The sequence below is a fragment of the Salvelinus alpinus genome, chromosome 6, assembly GCF_045679555.1.
Source record: "Salvelinus alpinus chromosome 6, SLU_Salpinus.1, whole genome shotgun sequence".
Taxonomy (NCBI): domain Eukaryota; kingdom Metazoa; phylum Chordata; class Actinopteri; order Salmoniformes; family Salmonidae; genus Salvelinus; species Salvelinus alpinus.
This window is the reverse complement of record NC_092091.1, coordinates 30,749,209-30,768,155: the sequence shown is the minus strand read 5'-3', so window position 1 is coordinate 30,768,155 and position 18,947 is coordinate 30,749,209. Positions and strand designations below refer to the sequence as shown.

General features: G+C 44.6%; 1 protein-coding gene across 4 annotated transcripts in view; it reads right to left on the bottom strand.

Moving 5' to 3' along the window:
• usp24 (ubiquitin specific peptidase 24) overlaps nucleotides 1-18,947 on the bottom strand; it is a 49,065-nt gene that overhangs the window by 17,679 nt on the left and 12,439 nt on the right. The window contains exons 13-32 of one of the 4 annotated variants that reach the window (XM_071406251.1): nucleotides 18,684-18,941; nucleotides 18,457-18,555; nucleotides 17,454-17,561; nucleotides 17,123-17,275; nucleotides 14,566-14,697; nucleotides 14,116-14,227; nucleotides 12,423-12,499; nucleotides 8,209-8,349; nucleotides 6,290-6,526; nucleotides 5,927-6,136; nucleotides 5,562-5,735; nucleotides 5,385-5,470; nucleotides 5,195-5,303; nucleotides 4,851-5,006; nucleotides 4,537-4,730; nucleotides 3,502-3,724; nucleotides 3,243-3,405; nucleotides 2,899-3,060; nucleotides 311-381; nucleotides 80-240 (exon numbers count right to left, since the gene is read on the bottom strand). In XM_071406251.1, coding sequence (XP_071262352.1) covers nucleotides 80-240; nucleotides 311-381; nucleotides 2,899-3,060; nucleotides 3,243-3,405; nucleotides 3,502-3,724; nucleotides 4,537-4,730; nucleotides 4,851-5,006; nucleotides 5,195-5,303; nucleotides 5,385-5,470; nucleotides 5,562-5,735; nucleotides 5,927-6,136; nucleotides 6,290-6,526; nucleotides 8,209-8,349; nucleotides 12,423-12,499; nucleotides 14,116-14,227; nucleotides 14,566-14,697; nucleotides 17,123-17,275; nucleotides 17,454-17,561; nucleotides 18,457-18,555; nucleotides 18,684-18,941 — 3,026 coding nt within the window. The remainder of the gene's footprint in view (nucleotides 1-79; nucleotides 241-310; nucleotides 382-2,898; nucleotides 3,061-3,242; nucleotides 3,406-3,501; nucleotides 3,725-4,536; nucleotides 4,731-4,850; nucleotides 5,007-5,194; nucleotides 5,304-5,384; nucleotides 5,471-5,561; nucleotides 5,736-5,926; nucleotides 6,137-6,289; nucleotides 6,527-8,208; nucleotides 8,350-12,422; nucleotides 12,500-14,115; nucleotides 14,228-14,565; nucleotides 14,698-17,122; nucleotides 17,276-17,453; nucleotides 17,562-18,456; nucleotides 18,556-18,683; nucleotides 18,942-18,947) is intronic. The other 3 variants (XM_071406252.1, XM_071406253.1, XM_071406254.1) reach the window with 3 other exon arrangements.

Here is an 18,947-nt window from a genome sequence, read left to right as displayed (position 1 = left end):
ATCATTTGGCGCCATCTGCTGTTTAACATAACTTACTACTGCCTCCCAGTAGCAACGACAACAACACGTGTGTGTGTACCTCTGGTTGACTCCTCTCATGACAGACGTGGGGCTCCAGAGAGGCAGCTGGGAGGCGAGGACGACTCGGAGCAGGAACACGTTGGGTTTGACGATCTCAGGGAATGCAGAGCTGTCGGATTGGCTCAGAGTGTACAGCTGGTCACATGCCACGCGCCGGATCTGACAGAGACACGGGTTAGAACCCACACACACACACTCAGTCTCACACACCAACACACATCCTAGGTACCTCTCCACTGGCTGATCCCAGCAGGATGTCGATGATGAAGTCGCTGACACAGGGGAGGATGTAGAATGAGCCTGGAGAGACACACACACACTGTTAGCATTCTGTCTTTACAAAACAGTGTCTGTGTGTCAAATCAAAGCCACATTGTATTCATCATTTGCTTTGTAAACAACAGATGTAGACTAACAGTGAAATGCTTACTTACGGGCACTTCCCAACAATGCAGAGAGAAAGAAAATAGAGAAATCATAGAAAAGTAAAACACATTATAATAAATACACAATGAGCAGCGATAACTTGGCTCTACACACGGGGCACCAATACCGAGTCGGTGTGCAGGGGTACGAGGTAATTGAGGTAGATATGTACATAGAACTAAGAATAAAGTCACAGATAATAGACAAAAAAAAGTTGGTGCAAAAAGGGTCGATGCAGATAGTCTGGGTAGCTATTTGGTTAACTATTTAACAAACTATTTAGCTGTCCTATGGCTTGGAGGTAGAAGCTGTTCAGGGTTCTGTTGGTTCCAGACTCGGTGCATCGGTACCACTTGCCATACAGTAGCAGAGAGAACAGTCTATGACTTGTGTGGCTGGAGTAAGTGACCATTTTTAGGGCCTTCCTGTGACACCGCCTGGTATACAGGTCCTGGATGGCAGGGAGCTCGGCCCCAGTGATATACGCACTACCCTCTGTAGGGCCTTGCGGTCAGATGCCAAGCAGTTGCAATACCAAGCGGTGATGCCGCCAGTCAAGATGCTCTCAATTCTGAGCAGTATAACTTTTTGAGGATCTGCCCAAGCCAAATCTTTTCAGCCTCCTGAGGGGGAAGAGGCATTGTCGTGCCCTTTTCAAGACTGTGTTGGTGTGTGTGGACCATGATAGATCCTTAGTGATGTGGAAACCGAGGAACTTGAAGCTCTCGACCCCTCCACTACAGCCCCGTCGATGTGAATGGGGGCGTGCTCGGCCCTCTGTTTCCTGTAGTCCACGATCAGCTCCTTTGTCTTGCAGACGTTGAGGGAGAGGATATTGTCCTGACACCACACTGCCAGGTCTCTGAACTCCTCCCTATAGGCTGTCTCATCATCGTCAATGATCAGGCCAACCATTGTCGTGCCGTCAGCAAACTTAATGATAGTGTTGAAGTAGTACGTGGCAACGCAGTCGTGGGTGATCAGGGAGTACAGGAGGGGACTAACCACGCACCCGAGGGGCAACCGCGGTGAGGGTCAGCATGGCAGATGTTTTGTTGCCTACCCTCATCACCTGGGGGCAGCTCATCAGGAAGTCCCGGATCCAGATGCAGAGGGAGGTGTTCAGTCCCAGGGAGCTTAACTTAGTGATGAGCTTGGAGGGCACTATGGTGTTGAACGCTGAGCTGTAGTCAATTAACAGCATTCTCACATAGGTGATCCTTTTGTCCAGGTGGGAAAGGCCAGTGTGAAGTGCAATAGAGATTGCGTCATCTGTGGATCTATTGGGGCAGTATGTGAATTGGAGTGGGTCTAGGTTTCTGGGATGATGGTGTTGATATGAGCCATGACCAGCCTTTCAAAGCATTTCATGGCTACAGATGTGAGTGCTATGGGGCGATAGTAATTTAAACATGTTACCTTGGCATAATTGGCACAGGGACTATGGTGGTCTGCTTGAAACATGTAGGTATTACAGACTGGGTCAGGGTTTGAAAATGTCAGTGTGTGTTACCTAGCTGCAGTGTCCGTAGCTGTAGACAGGTGAGCAGTAGAGACAGAGTGTGTGTGTGTGTGTTACCTAGCTGCAGTGTTCGTAGCTGTAGACAGGTGAGCAGTAGAGACAGAGTGTGTGTGTGTTACCTAGCTGCAGTGTTCGTAGCTGTAGACAGGTGAGCAGTAGAGACAGAGTGTGTGTGTGTTACCTAGCTGCAGTGTTCGTAGCTGTAGACAGGTGAGCAGTAGAGACAGAGTGTGTGTGTGTTACCTAGCTGCAGTGTTCGTAGCTGTAGACAGGTGAGCAGTAGAGACAGAGTGTGTGTGTGTTACCTAGCTGCAGTGTTCGTAGCTGTAGACAGGTGAGCAGTAGCGACAGAGTGTGTGTGTGTTACCTAGCTGCTGTGTCCGTAGCTGTAGACAGGTGAGCAGTAGACAGAGTGTGTGTGTTACCTAGCTGCAGTGTTCGTAGCTGTAGACAGGTGAGCAGTAGAGACAGAGTGTGTGTGTGTTACCTAGCTGCTGTGTTCGTAGCTGTAGACAGGTGAGCAGTAGCGACAGAGTGTGTGTGTGTGTGTGTTACCTAGCTGCAGTGTTCGTAGCTGTAGACAGGTGAGCAGTAGAGACAGAGTGTGTGTGTGTTACCTAGCTGCAGTGTTCGTAGCTGTAGACAGGTGAGCAGTAGAGACAGAGTGTGTGTGTGTTACCTAGCTGCTGTGTTCGTAGCTGTAGACAGGTGAGCAGTAGAGACAGAGTGTGTGTGTGTGTGTTACCTAGCTGCAGTGTTCGTAGCTGTAGACAGGTGAGCAGTAGAGACAGAGTGTGTGTGTGTTACCTAGCTGCAGTGTTCGTAGCTGTAGACAGGTGAGCAGTAGAGACAGAGTGTGTGTGTGTTACCTAGCTGCTGTGTTCGTAGCTGTAGACAGGTGACCAGTAGTGACAGGGCCTCTCTAGCGATGATGCAGTCTTTAATAGAAACACTCTGCTGCTTCACGCATATCCCAGCATGCAGAGCTGTGGGCGGCGCTTCGCCCTCACTGCTGGAGCTGCAGTTACTTCCTGTCGAGAGAGAGAGAGCAGTGAAAAGAGAGAGAGGAGAGAGAGAGAAATCCTCAGCATAAGGCCAAAGAATCAGAAGAGCGTAACAGACAATCCATTTCATTGCTCACAATTCAGGCTGATGTGTATGTTGTTACATGTGTGTCAACATATTCCACCAGTGCCTTGTATGTGTGTCTCACCAGTGCTGCTGACACGGGTGCGGACCCCAAGTGGGAGGAGCGAGCTGTGCTCAGGTCTGATTGGCTGTGGACTGCCGACGAGGTCCAATCGGCCAGCGGCTGCTGCCCATGTCAGACGCATGAAGCACGCCAACGTCGAGGTGAAGTCCCCCACCTCCATCGTCTATGGAGGAGAGACATGGTTAGAGGTGTGTGTAAGAGGTGTGTGTATTAGGTGCATGTTTGTGTTAGGTATGCATTAGGGTGTGTGTGTGTGTACCTGTATAGCTACGCGTGCAGCAGGGATGATCTCCTCTACTCTGATGGAGGAGCGTTCAGACAGAGACATCTGTCTATAGGAGCTCTTCTCTGGCGTTCCACACAGCGACAGCTGCCTCCCCGGTCGCCCCGCGTTACGGAACGGCCGACTAGACAGCGTGTCGCCCTCTCGGATGACATCATCATCCAGCAACGACGGCATACTCTGGCCAACCAAAAGGAACCTGCAGGGGAAAGAAAGATCCAATCACATTCAACCTCTCTAACAACTTGTGTGTGCGTGTGTGCAGTGGTGGATTTCGTTATAGGCGACATGGACAGCCGTCCAAATTCAGAATGGTGACATTTGCGATCGTTTTTCTATCGCTCATTTGCACATCACGTCAATGATATCATGTCACCGTGTGGGACTGAAGGTCAATTAACCTTGTCGGAGTGGGCGCCCTGATTCTAGTTGCCTGGGAAGGTCTCCCACTCAGAAATACGAGATGGGGAGGGGGGCGGGAGTAGGTTGACCTCAGGTCTCCCCACTGGAAGCCCGAGGTAGGGGAAGCGGGGAATCTATCAAATAGCGCACCTCTAACGTTGTACAGTACTAATGCAATTAGTAAAATCAGTCACACTACGAATTGCTACCAAATAAACTACAATTGACTCATAATACTGTGAATATATAGTTTCACAGACATATTGTTGCATTTTCTTCTGGTTTGAGCGAAATCGTTAAGAATAATATAAAACCAGTCTGCACACCACCAAGGTGAATTGGTTTAGTCTTGACTCTTGGTTGACAGTGTTGGGGGATGGGTAATGTATTGATGCTCGAGTGCCAAAGTGTCTTTGTTACTTATTTTTGTATATATTTTATATTTATATAGTTTTACATTTTATGATTATTTATTTGTGTTGTTCCAAATGTCTGAATAAAAATGACAGTTAGTGCAGAATGGTGGGTGGGGGTTCGCCCAGGGAGCCATACAAGCTAGAACCGCCACTGTGTCTGTCTGTCTGTCTGCCTGTGTCTGTGTCTGTGTACCTGGCCAGTTGTAGACAGATGGAATAGACTCCCTGTCTGGTCTCATAGTCCACCTCAGAGGGAATAGAGTCTCGCTGCATCACGTTCACCACCAAACTGAGACCTCCAGCTTTCAGGAAGTTCTCACAGAAAGACTTGACACTGGTCTTAGCCATCTCATCATCTGAGGTTGGCATCAACTTAGAACTCAACACCTTGAGAAAGAAAGAGAGAAAGGAGAAGAGAGAGGTCACAGAAAGAAGTGTGTGAAGTGTGTCCGTGGACAAGTGTGTGTGTGTGTGTGTGTGTGTGTGTGTATAGGAGTGTGTGTGTACCTCTAGGTTGTAGAGGACTCTGAAGGTGGACATCCCGGGAGCAGAGGATCTGAAGAGTGATTCCAAGATGGAGGCAGCACTGGGCTGGTGCTGCTGCTTAGAACCCAGAGACGGAGACCGAGAGCCTGACCCCTGACCCAGGGTGAACAGCGTCTTCTACAGCAGACACACACAGGACACGCATACATGTTATCACCCTGGCTCTGGTCAGAGGGGTTGAACTGTCCTCATCATTTCAACCCAAACACAAACTAACCCACCGGGCCTGACGGTTGCTAGTACAGGGTTAGATTATTATAGTACTGAAGGGTTAGTAGCTATAGAACTAGTTAATGTAAATGTACCTGATGACTCCAGACACTGGACTCTTTGGGAACAAAGTTATCTAGAGCATCCTGAACCTCTGGGTCTGTTGGGATCAGCAGCAGCAGCTTACGCACACGCAGGGTTGTCCTGGAACACACACACACACAGAACGTCATTCATTCAGGTCCAGGTCCTTGAAGGATCTGTGTGTGTTCGTGCACAACTCACCGGGGTTCGTCCAGGTTGGCCAGCTGGTAGAGCATCTCAAACACGTTGCACACCAACGCCATGACAACACCTGGAAGGGACTTCTCCTACAAACACACCGTTAGCACATAATCAGACACAAACATGAACTCAATGTGTTCGTATATACATGTCAGTGAGTGATTGTGTGTGGTTTACCTGTTCCATAGCGTAGGCGGAGTTGAAGACCGCAGAGCTAGAGGAGGATGCGGAGGCGGAGGACTCTGAGCTGCCACCAGAGGGCGTCCCGGTGCCAGAGCTCTTCACTGTCAGAGACTGCTCATCACTGAACCCCAGCTGGGACAGCAGCTTCTGGTCCCGGTTCATAGTCAACTACAGAGCGAGAGAGAGTTACACAAAACACACAGATACATATGATACACAGTCACACACACACACACACACACACACACACACACACACACACACACACACACACACACACACACACTTCCATCCTTTGGCTTACTACGCTGTCACACACACTGTTCAGTCATCGACACACAAGTAACACACACACTCACCACGCTATCATTGGCAAAGATTTGGACATTGTCGACTGGACAGCTGAGGTGCTCAGCGATCTTCCAGCGGATGCTGCCTACAGTTTCATTACTGTGGGCCTCCAGGGTGAAGGTGTCTTTGGTGGACTCATAGGTGACGTGTAGAGAGACAGGGTGGCCGTTGAACGACGCTCCGTGAGGTAGAATGGTACGAGGCACAGAGTACAGATCCTACACACACACAGTCATTTTTCTATCTTTCCATGTCACGCTCTCATCCCCCAAATTGAAATGTTTATAACGACATATGGGTGAGAGTAGTCTAACGTTTAAACTAAAATTATAAATGACGTGTTACATATTTTGGTCAGTGTGAGGTCTTACCTCGATAGTGATGACGTAACGCTCAGCCAATAGCAGCAGCCTCTCAATGATCACCAGTTTGGTGGACCTGGAAGGTGATTGGACCGACGTAGCAACAGTTGGCATGGCGGTGGCCGTCAGCATCTTGGTTGCCCTGGTAACAGCATGAGTCAACGTGGGGCCTCCTAGAGCTGAACTGGCCGCCTCGAGTCGCTTGTAACAATCAGCAATGAACTTCTTGTGTAAAGACACAGAATCCTACAGACACACACAGCGGGGACCGAGAGACTGAAAAACAGCTTCTATCTCAAGGCCATCAGACTGTTAAATAGCCATCACTAACATTGAGTGGCTTCTGCCAACATACTGACTCAACTCCAGCCACTTTAATAATGGAAAAATTGATGTAATAAACGTGTCACTAGCCACTTTAAACAATGCCACTTTATATAATGTTTATATACCCTACATTACTCATCTCATATGTATATACTGTACTCTATACCAGCTACTGTATCTTGCCTATTCCGTTCGGCCATCACTCATTCATATATTTTATGCACATATTCTTATTCATTCCTTTACACTTGTGTGTATAAGGTAGTTGTTGTGAAATTGTTAGGTTAGATTACTTGTTAGATATTACTGCACGGTCGGAACTAGAAGCACAAGCATTTCACTACACTCGCATTAACATCTGCTAACCATGTGTATGTGACAAATAAAATTTGATTTGAGAGTCAATAGCAGAGATCGTAACCATGACCACCCCCCACACACACATACAGGTTTGGGTACTAACGGATTGCATGTAACAGGGATTATGTAATCGGATTACAAAAATGAAGTAACTACCAGCCCAGATTGCTTAAAATAAATATGGCGTAATCAAATTAGTTATATTCTTAAAAACAACGTATTACTTTACCCAGATTTGATTTTGATTTGATTTGATTACTTAATCTAATATCAAGATGTTTGCTGCAATAGAAATTGCAGGTTTTTGAGAGCTGTGCTGAGTGTAAGTCACCTTTTAGTGGAAATGGATACTTCTCCTTCCTGTTCGCATCTATTTAATATTTCCAAAACTGCCAAATTACTTTCCTTGGTTGTCTCCACAGAAACTTTCTTTAAACAAAAAAACATTAGACCCCCACTTACTGAGCACTAAATCATCCCCCATTTCATCAGGATCGTTATGTCAAAAGGACACTTTAGTTTAGTTAACACAGCTCCATCCTGTTTGTTCACTTCCTAAGCCCTGGGATGACACACACGACAAATCAGCTGCTTGCACAGCTAACCCTCTAGTTTCAGTGGAAATAAGTACACTGAAATATACCTGTCAGCCTTGGCAGACAGATCTACGTGTTTTTGCAAACTGAGAAGTCCACATTCAGAATATTTGCACAATTGATCATCCAACTCATGAAATAATCTGATTTTTCTTGGATCCGTTACATATGTCTACTTTATCGTTCCAGACTGTTATGTTAAAGGTGGGTCAGACAATCAAATGACCATTTCCTCTTTTACTGAGCACTATCTGCTCGGTGGCTGGGTGCAGTAGGCCTATAACTGCACAATCAAAAAACGAGAGTTGGGTATGCTTTTCCTACAACTTGACAGTGAAGCTGACTTTTTAGCAGTGATGCCATTTCATCAAGAAGATGCAACAGGCATCTGAGCCAGCAATTGCCCAAAGATGCTGGTGTGCTGGGTGGGCAAGAGGGGAGATAGGTGGGCAGAGAGGTCACTCATCAGTCTGCAGCATAAACTGATGTGGCAGATGCTGGCTAACCAAGTAATCCAAAAGTATCAGATTGCGTTACTCATTCCAATGTATTATATTACTAATTACTTTTACTGTCATGTAATCTCTAATCAGTAACTGATTACCTTTCTCAAGTAATCAGTCATAAAACCCTGCACACACACACCTTCTTCATCTTTGGGTTGAGGTTGGTGTAGCTGTAGGTGATGATGAGCTGGATGGCCTCGTTAGCGATCTCCTCGTCAGGCGTTTCCATGGCGATGCGCCAGATAAAGTCCATCCCAGACAGGTCCAGCCGCTCCACACACTACACACAGGACCGTAATGATAAAAGGGTTGGGGTGTTTAGGCCCCACAGGTGCATTAATCCTAACGGTCATGCTAGTGTTAGCCTCATATGCTGAATAAATTGACAGAAACTGGTCAGATTGTTGGAGTCCAGAAATTATTTTCCAGCTCTGAAAATAATGTCTCAATACTGATATGGAGATGAACGACTGTCTAGACATGTCATGAACCAAATTATTTAATAAAAAGGGGTCGTTCCACCATGTCAGTGTCTTTTGAGATGTGAGAATTAGATTTTTTTTTGATTTCGCCTCATTTTAACATTGTTATATAGAGCACATATATGTTCAACATAATACATGTTAATTACAATACATTTAAAAAAAGACTATAGCAGTGGTTCCCAAACTTTTTTATAGTCCTGTACACCTTCAAACATTCAACCTCCAGCTGCGTACCCCCTCTAGCACCAGGGTCAGCAACCCTCACAAATGCTGTTTTTTTGCCATCATTGTAAGCCTGCCACACACTATACGATACATTTGTTAAACATAAGAATGAGTGAATTTGTCACAACCAGGCTCGTGGAAAGTGACAAAGAACTCTTATAGGACCAGGACACAAATATTAATAATAATCAATAATTTTACACTTTATTTAGCCATCTTACATATAAAACCTTATTTGTTTAACAAACATTGTGAATAACTCACCACAGGTTAATGAGAAGGGTGTGCTTGAAAGGATGCACATAACTCTGCAATGTTGGGTTGTATTGGAGAGAGTCTGTCTTAAATAATTTTCCACACACATTCTGTGCCTGGATTTACTTTTCATGCTAGTGAGGGCCAAGAATCCACTCTCACGTAGGTATGTGGTTGCAAAGGGCATCAGTGTCTTAACAGCGCGATTTGCTAAAGCAAAACATCTTTCAGGCTGTCAGGCATTCCCTTGGCAGCAAGAGCCTCTCGATGGATGCTTCAGTGTACCCAAGTGGTGTCGGGAGCAAATGCTTGCACGCGCGTTACCACTCCACCATGTCTCCGTCATGGCTTTTGCGCCATCAGTACAGATATCAACACATCTTGACCACCAAAGTCCATTTGATGTCACAAAGCTGTCCAGTACTTTAAAAATATCCTCTCATGTTGTTCTGGTTTCCAGAAGAGGATGTCTTCCTTAATTGACACCCCATAAACGTAATGGACATATACCAGGAGCTGTGCCAGGCCCGCCACATTGTCACATGTGCTCCCTCTCCAGCCTCTAGGTCACCAGGCTGCTCGTTATGGCGCACACCTGTCACCATCGTTACGTGCATCAGTGCATTATGACACCTGGACTCCATCCCCTCCTTGATTATCTGCCCTAAAAATGTCACTCCCTTTGGTTCCTTCCCCAGGAGTAATTTTTTCAGTTTCATGTCTGTGCGTTGTTCGCGTTTCTTGTTTTGTATTATGTTGTTTATTTATTAAAAACACTCACTCCCTGAACTTGCTTCCCGACTCCCAGCACACGTTACACACGTCTGTTGACTCATCCAGCTGTAACGCATATAATAATTCACTGGCTTGTATGCAAAGCAGTAATTGTTTCAAAACATCTCCTGCCATGTCACTGATGAGTTGTGAAACAGTGTTGTTTGATGGAGACATTGTCTGTATAGTTTTTTTGCCCTTTTCCCACAGTATTGTCCTAGCCATACCCGCGGGAGCAGGAAGAATTAAGTCCTCCACAATAGTATCGGGCTTGCCTGTCCTAGCCACTCGGTAGCTCAGGCGCTTCTAGCCCCTTCTTATTAATGGTATCTGTTGCTTTTATACATGTCTTACTACTCGAAAGTCATCTTTATTCTCGCTCAAAAAACTCCCGTGGCTTATTTATCAAATTGGCATGTTTCGTTTCTAAATGTCTGCGCAAGAGTGAAGGTTTCCTTCAAGAGAGTAATGGTTAATGTGTTTGGATGTTAAATATTTGAGTAGGCTACTGTATTTGACATAGTATTACTTCGCTTAACACTAGATGGTTTAATTTTATTTTTGCCAATGAAACGAGGCTACTCAGGCGAGATTTAAAAAAACTCACCCAAATGTATAGTCGCATTGGAAAATATAAATGTACTGTTTGAAAATGAGAAATTAATTTAAAAAAATGTGAATCACCTTTTTATTTGGCGTACCCCTGATGGCATTGCGCGTACCCCCAGTTTGGGTATACCTGGACTATAGTAAGTATTATTAATGCCTATTAAAGGTGCACAATGCAAATATCGCTCTGCCATTTCCTGGTTTCTAAAATTCTAATTGTTTGCTTAATTTCAGTTAATGACAAAACAAGCAAGTATAGTGTAGAGATTCATTGTACCATCTAAACAGCTGTGAAAAATATTTTCCATAACCAAAATACTGTATTTTCAGCTGTTTGAAGCTGGTGTACAAAACCGAAAGTAAAAAATAAATAAGCTAAAATGAAACTTCTGACAGATCTTTAACTCAAATTTCTATGTCAATTTTGTTGGGTCGCCCCAAAAGTTATATATCGCCGCTTTAATGGTGTTTTCTAATGCAAGAAATAGACCTCTGAACCTATCACCTATTACTACCTGTCAGGGCAAGGAGATTGAGGTTGTAACCTCATATAAATATCTTGGAATTCTAATTGATGACGGCCTCTCTTTTAAATTGCATATTCAACAACTTACAAAAAAATTGAAGCTGAAATTGGGATTTTATTTTAGGAATAAGGCCTGTTTTTCTTTTGAAGCCAGAAGGAGGCTAGTATCAGCTACATTTATGCCTTTACTAGACTATGGGGATATTTTATATATGAATGCTTCCGCTCAGTGTTTGAGATCAATTGACACTCTTTACCATGGCACTTTGAGATTTATTTTAAACTGCAAAACCCTTACGCACCACTGCACTTTATATACCAGGGTTGGCTGGCCTTCTCTAGTCACTCGTAGGCTCAGTCACTGGTATACTTTTATTTACAAAGCCATTTTGGGTTTACTACCTTTTTATTTGGGCATTTTTATTGTTCAGAAATGTGGTGGGTACTCTCTTCGTTCGCTAGACTTTATCCTGCTAACTGTTCCAAATATCCGAACTGAATTTGGTAAAAGGTCTTTTATGTACTCTGCGCCATCGTCTTGGAACACCTTACAAAATAATTTTAAACTGGAAGAACTTGTCCCGGTTGGTGTTTTTAAATCACTGATGAAGGATTTTGAGGCTGATTCCCTGACCTGTCAATGTTTTTAATTTGCTGTTTTTGATATTGTTATACTCTTGTGAATTCAATGGTTTTTACTAGATTACTTGTAGTTTTTCATGTCTGTCTGTAATTTTTGTAATGACTTGGTGCTGCCTATCTTGGCCAGGACGCTCTTGAAAAAGAGATTTTAAATCTCAATGAGCCCTTCCTGGTTAAATAAAGGTTAAATAAAATAAAATAAAAAAATTTAAGTGGCAAATAAAGTCAGAGTTGACCGTAACAGGTCTGATGATTTCATCTTAAAAATCAGCCATACATTCTTTTATGACAGAAGAAATGGAAGCTTGTTTTGTGCAACAGGCAATTGAATGCAAGCTTCACAAAAAAAATGAAGTTTGTAAAACATTTCTAGCCTGTCTATATATGGGTAACAAGGTTGATGTGTTATGCTCGACCAACTCAGTTTTCTACTACAAAACACTTTATTCATATTCAAAATCAGATTTATTGAATTCTCCATGTGGTCTATATTAAAAAGGGCACTTATCCGAATATAACAGGCTTCTAAAATTCTTTATTGGAGCACAATTTCTAATTAAAATATCAAATGGACACATAAGGCACTAATTTCATGTGATGACGTAAAAAGGGTGGTGTGTAGACAAATGTAACTATACCTGTGGGAACCAAAACAAATGCAACCAACTGGGGACATTTTGGCGATCCTCATAAGGAAAACGGCTATTTCTAGAATTAGGGTTAGGATTAAGTTTTGGGGTTAAGTTTAGGGTTAGGGAAAATAGGACTTTGAATGAGAATCAATTGTGTCCCCACAATGTTAGTAAAACAAGACTGTGCGTGCGTGTACTGACTCACCAGTTGAGTCCCCTGGCGTTTCAAGCGATGGTCACACAGGTTGACGTTCTCAAAAAAGGTCTTGAACAGATTGAAGCCTGAAAAAAAATCCCAAATAAAACCCTGGTTAAAGCCACTATGTAAGATCTATATGCAGTGCATTGGTAAAGTATTCAGACCCCTTGACTTTTTCCACATTTTGTTATGTTACAACCTTATTGTAAAATGGATTCAATTGTTGATTGTCCTCAATCTACACACAATACCCCATATGACAACGCAAAAACTGGTTTTAAGAAATGTTTGTAAACATAAGTATTCAGACCCATTACTCAGTACTTTGTTGAAGCACCTTTGGCAGTGTTTACAGCCTTGAGTCTTCTCGAACCTGTATTTGGGGAGATTCTCCCATACTTCTTCGCAGATCCTCTCAAGCTCTGTCAGGTTGGATGGGGAGCGTCGCTGCACAGCTATTTTCAGGTCTCTCCAGAGATGTTCGATCGGGTTGAAGTCTCAGCTCTAGCTGGGCCACTCAAGGACATTAAGACTTGTCTCGAAGTCACTCCTGCATCGTCTTGGCTGCGTTCTTAGGGTCGTTGTCCTGTTGGAAGATGAACCTTCGGCCCAGTCTGAGCTCATGAGCACTTTGGAGCAGGTTTTTTTTCTTTGCTCCGTTCATCTGACTAGTCTCCCAGTCCCTGCTGCTGAAAAACATCCCCACAGCAATCTCAGCCACCACGTTTCACCGTAGGGGTGCTGCCAGGTTTCCTCCAGACCTGACGCTTGGCATTCAGGCCAAAGAGTTCAATCTTGGTTTCATCAGAACAGAGAATCTTGTTTCTCTTGGTCTGAGAGTCCTTTAGGTGCCTTTTGGCAAACTCCAAGCGAGCGGTCATGTGCTTTTTACTGAAGAGTGGCTTCCGTCTGGCCACTCTACCATAAATGTCTGATTGGTGGAGTGCTGCAGAGATGGTTGTCCTTCTGGAAGGTTCTCCCATCTCCATAGAGGAACTCTTGAGCTCTTGGTCACTTCCCTGACCAAAACCCTTCTCCCCCGATTGCTCAGTTAGGCCGGGCAGCCAGCTCTTGGAAGAGTCTTGGTGGTTCCAAACTTCTTCCATTTAAGAATGATGGAGGCCACTGTGTTCTTTGGGACCTTCTATGCTGCAGACATTTTTTGGTACCCTTCCCCAGATCTGTGCCTCGACACAATCATGTCTTGGAGATCTACGGACAATTAATTAGACCTCATGGCTTGGTTTTTGCTCTGACATGCACTGTCAACTGTGGGACCTTATCTAGACAGGTGTGTGCCTTTTAAATCTTGTACAAGCAATAGAATTTACCACAGGTGGACTCCAATTAAGTTGTAAAAACATCTCACGGATGACCAATGGAAACAGGATGCACCGGAGCTCAATTTGGAGTCTAATAGCGAAGGGTCTGAAAACTTACGCAAATAAGGTTCTGTTTTATTTGTAATAAATATGCAAACATTTCTAAAAACCTGTTTTTGCTTTGTCATTGTGGGGTATTGTGTGTAGATTGATGAGGAAAAATAAAAATTAAATCAATTTTAGAATTGATTAAACAAAACTTGGAAAAAGTGAAGGGGTCTGAATACTTTCCAAATGCACTTTATGTCAATGAGTGGACTGCCAACAAAAATGTAAACAAAAGATACATTGTGTGTGTGTGTGTGTGTGTGTCTCACCATTCATAGTAATCTCGTAGGGCTCCAATTTGAGGATCTTCTCTTTGAAGAGCTGCTGCTGAACATCACTCTCCAGATCATGCTGGCCCTTAGTGAACCACTCAAAACACATCTACACACACAGGTAAAGTCAGAGTGGTGGAAAAAGTACATCATTGTCATACTTGAGTAAAAGTAAAGATACCTTAACAGAAAATGACTTAAGTCACCCAGTAAAATCCTACTAGAGTAAAAGTAAAAAAGTATTTTGTTTTAAATATACTTTAGTATCAAAAGTAAATGTAATTCCTAAAATATACTTTAGTATCAAAGGTAAAAGTATAAATCATTTCTAATTCCTTATATTATGCAAACCAAACAGCACGATTTATTTGTATTTTTTTATTTATTTACACACAGAGAGAGACAGAGAGAGAGATAGAGAGACGACTATGTAACATGTGTAGGTACCTCTCTGTCCAGCTCGCAGACTTCGGGCCCAGAGACCAGGCAGTCCCATAGTTCTTTGGCTCTGTTCCAGACCAGGTAGAGGCTGGCCTCCTGGAGGAAGAAGGCCAGGAACTTCAGGTGGCCGTCTAGATACTGAGGAGGGGAGGCAGAAAGAGTCAGAGGCTAGCATGTACTTCAAACCACAATCGTCCCTGACCACAATCATCCCTGTTCCGAGGAACTCTAAGGCTTCATGCCACAATGATTACCACCCTGTAGCACTCACTTCTGTAATCGTGAAGTTCTTTGAGAAGCTGGTTATGGCACACATTAACGGCACCATCCCAGCCACTCAAATTTGCATACCACCCCAACAATCTCAATTGGTCTCCACACTGCCCTCAACCACTGAGATAAGAATACCTATGTGAGAATGCTGTTCATTGACTACAGATCAGCATTCAACACCATTATCCCCTCCAAGCTTGTCACCAAGCTTAGGACTCTGGGTCTGAACACCTCCCTCTGCAACTGGATCCTGGACTTCCTGACGGGCCGACCCGAGGTGGTGAGGGTAGGCAACATCACCTCCACCAGACTGACCCTTAACAGAGGAGCCCCACAGGGATGTGTGCTTAGTCCCCTTCTGTACTCCTTGTTCACCCACGACTGTGTGGCCACGCACAACTCCAACACCGGCGACAATGAGTCAGCCTACAGGGTGAAGGTCAGAGCAACAATCTCTCCCTCAACGTCAGCATGACCAAGGAGCTGATCGTGGACTAGAGAAAACGGAGGGCACGGACACCCCCATCCACGGAGTGGCAGTGGAGCAGGTAGACAACTTCAAGTTCCTCGTTGTCGAAACCACTAAAGACTTAAAATGGTCCAAATACACACGCAGTCTTGAAGGCGCGACAGTGCCTCTTCCCCCTCAGGAGGTTGAACATTTTTGGAGTGGGCCCTCAAATCCTTAAAAAGGATCTACAGCTGTACCATTGAGAGCATATTGACTGGCTGCATTACTGCTTGGTATAGCAATAGCACCGCCCTCGATCGCATGACACTACAGAGGGTTGTGCGGACAGCCCAGTACATCACTGGGACCGAGCTCCCTGCCATCCAGGACCTCTATATCAGGCGGTGTGAAAAGAAGGCCCGGAAAATCAAAGACCACAACCACCCAAGCAACCACACAATTTTCTCTGTTGCCGCACGGCAAGAGGTACCGTTGGATCAAGTCTCACAACAACAGGCTCTTGAACAGCTTCTATCCCCAAGCAATACGACTGATAAATAGCTAACAAAATAGCTAAACGGACAGAGTTTACCTTTATTGACATTTTATTTTATATTTGTCTCTTTGCACACTCACAGGGCCCTACACACAAACATTCACTCCATCATTTGCTAATTCACATATAATATGCATATACATTTATACTGACTCTACACACGCACTCACATGCAAGCTGCTGCTACTACTCTGTTTCTTATATCCTATTGCCTAGTCCTCTTACCCCTGTACATATATATACCTCCTTCACTCCAGTATCGCTGCACATGTAAATTTGGTATTGGAACTGACTTTTTAAATATTTCCTGTATATAGTATGCTTACTTGATTAAAATTGTGTATTTCATATTTATTATTTCTCATGTGCTTTTTTCTAGTAAAACATTGTTTATGATTATTGCATTGTTTGGTTTAGAACTTGCGAGAAATGCCTTTTGCTGTACTTGTGACATTAAAATGTCAAAATCTCACAGAGGTCAAAATCCTCAGTCCATCATCTCAACTAGGGCCGGGAAGATACGAGTATCGTGATATTTAGTATCGTGACAAGGAAACAAAACACGAAAGCGGACTCAACGTCTTCAGAAAAACAGCCCAATGTTGGAAACAAACATCATTATGTGGTCATCCAGTCACATATTTTCCAAGCTATATCACACTATATTTTACATTCAGCAGAATTCTTTGTTGTTGTTGTAATTTTTACTCCCCAATTTCGTGATTACGATCTTGTCTCATCGCTGCGAATCCCCAACGGGCCTGGAAGAGGTGAAGGTCGAGTCATGCGTCTTACGAAACCGAGCCACGCTTCTTAACACCCGTTCACTTAACCCGGAAGCCAGCTACACCAATGTGTGGAGGAAACACCGTTCAACTGACAACTGAAGTCAGCCTGCAGGCACCCGGCCCGCCACAAGGAGTCGCTAGAGCGCGATGAGCCAAGTAAAGCCCCCCGGCCAAACCATCCCCTAACCCGGACGACGCTGGACAAATTTTGCACCGCCCTATGGGACTTCCATTCATGGCCGGATCGAACCCCAGGCTGTAGTGACGCTGCAACACTGCAAATCAGTGCCTTAGAACGCTGCGCCACTCAGGAGGCCATGCAACAGATTCTTTTAAGGACCAAAGAGTTGTCTGCTTGGTGTTCTTTTTTGCCATGGAAAAATTATTGCAATACTGGTATCGTCACAGCCCTAATCTCAGCCACATAAACTCCTACCAAAGCTCTACAACACATCAAAGCAAATCACACAGACACAAGCAGACACGCTGCAGTACCTCCTGGTAGGTGTATCGTCCATCTACCAGTGTGTATCCGGCCAGTCCATTGCTCCCAGCTGCAGACACAGCCAATCGATGACAGACCACCAAAGATCCTGTGATCAATTTGACGATCTCAAAGTTCTTCTTCAAGTCCTGGATGATGCTCTGCTGGGGAAGCACATGTGCTATGAAGATGTGTCTGTTCATTTAAAAATGTGTCAAGTAATGTGTTCATGTAGTTTTAATGCTGTCGAATGCTGCCATCTTGGATAAGGTCTCCCTGGCAGGGGTAGTGTGTGTGTGTGTGTGTGTGTGTGTGTGTGTGTGTGTGTGTGTGTGTGTGTACCTTGTCCTGTTTCTGGTAGGTCTGTTTGATGAAGGAGCGTGTGATCTCATGGAGCTGCCGCAGAGCTGGAACCACCCAGACCGCTTGGGGGCTGCCCTGCTGTGAAGACTACATACACACACACACACACACACACACACACACACACACACACACACACACACACTAGATGAGCAGTAGCGTCAGATTCCTTCAGCTCATCCAATCACATGACACAGAACACCAGAGCCACCCCCCACACACACCTTACACCTTGATGCCCAAACACAAATCTTATCCAATCAATACGTCACTCCTTGAGTCATACACCTGGACTTCCCACCAACACACACAATGAAGACTGGCCCATTCCACAGAAAATTAGACACCTGATGTAGTACTAAAACAGCTCATGTTACCCTGTGGGAACCAAGTGGGAATGTGGAATTTACATTTAAGTCATTTAGCAGACGCTCTTATCCAGAGCGACTTACAAATTTACCACATACACCTAGGAAGAATCCACTTGAATGCCCCTCCAACCTGTAAATACTAGTGGGAAACTCGTCTATCATCCCTGAGCTCCGACTTCTCCACATGCTGACCTCTGACGTCAACAACTAAGGAAATTACCTCGATAACAACATTTTGGGCAGTTAAATGCAACAAAAGCAATCTATAAATATGGTTATTGAACCCTATAATTTCTTTACAAGCATGATAGCTGCACTTTTAGATAATGGTTGACGCAGCTTGTTGGCCATTAGCCAATCTGTGTTTCTCAACGAGTTCAAAGCACGTGAATGCATCCAACTGGTATTTACGACTTCACAACTTGTAATTTCCACTTTCCCACTTGGTTATGAACGCAGCATTAAAATCAAGTGCAGCAATCCTTCAGTGACCAATCAAATCCCCCCCGTGATCCAGCACTCCTCCAGAATTGGTTGGTGTGTAGCATTGACAAGATTGTAGGTGAATGCTGACTGGTCAGTAGAGTTGGAAGTGGAGGGGCTTCTCTTACTTTGGCCAATGAGTTTTCTTTGGCTTTCTTCTTGCCCCAGGAGCCAGTAAGAAACGAGCTCTGAATGTCGCTGGTTTTACCCTGCTCCTCAGTCTGAGTCTACAAACATAAACTGGCTTATTCAGGGCGTGTGCGTGCGTGTAAAAAAACATACATTGATATTCAAAGGCTGTGAGTGACAAAGCGCTTCAACCTACAGAGAAACAGAAAGTGTGGGTGTTTCTCACCTTCTTGATGTCTTCTATACATTTGATGATGTAGCAGCGCTTTACAGTCTCCTTCACAGCATATGCGTCAGTGAGGATGGCCAGGTGTTCCTCAGACGCCTGCTGTACCAGGGAGGTAGGCAGGATGGGCAGGTGGGCTAACTCCCACAGCACCTCCAGCACCTTCCCTGTGGTGGCCTCAGACCGGGCTTCTCTACCGATCCTCCCAATCAGACTCAACAGCTTCTGCCTCACACGGTCACTCTCTACCTCCCAGCTCTGGAA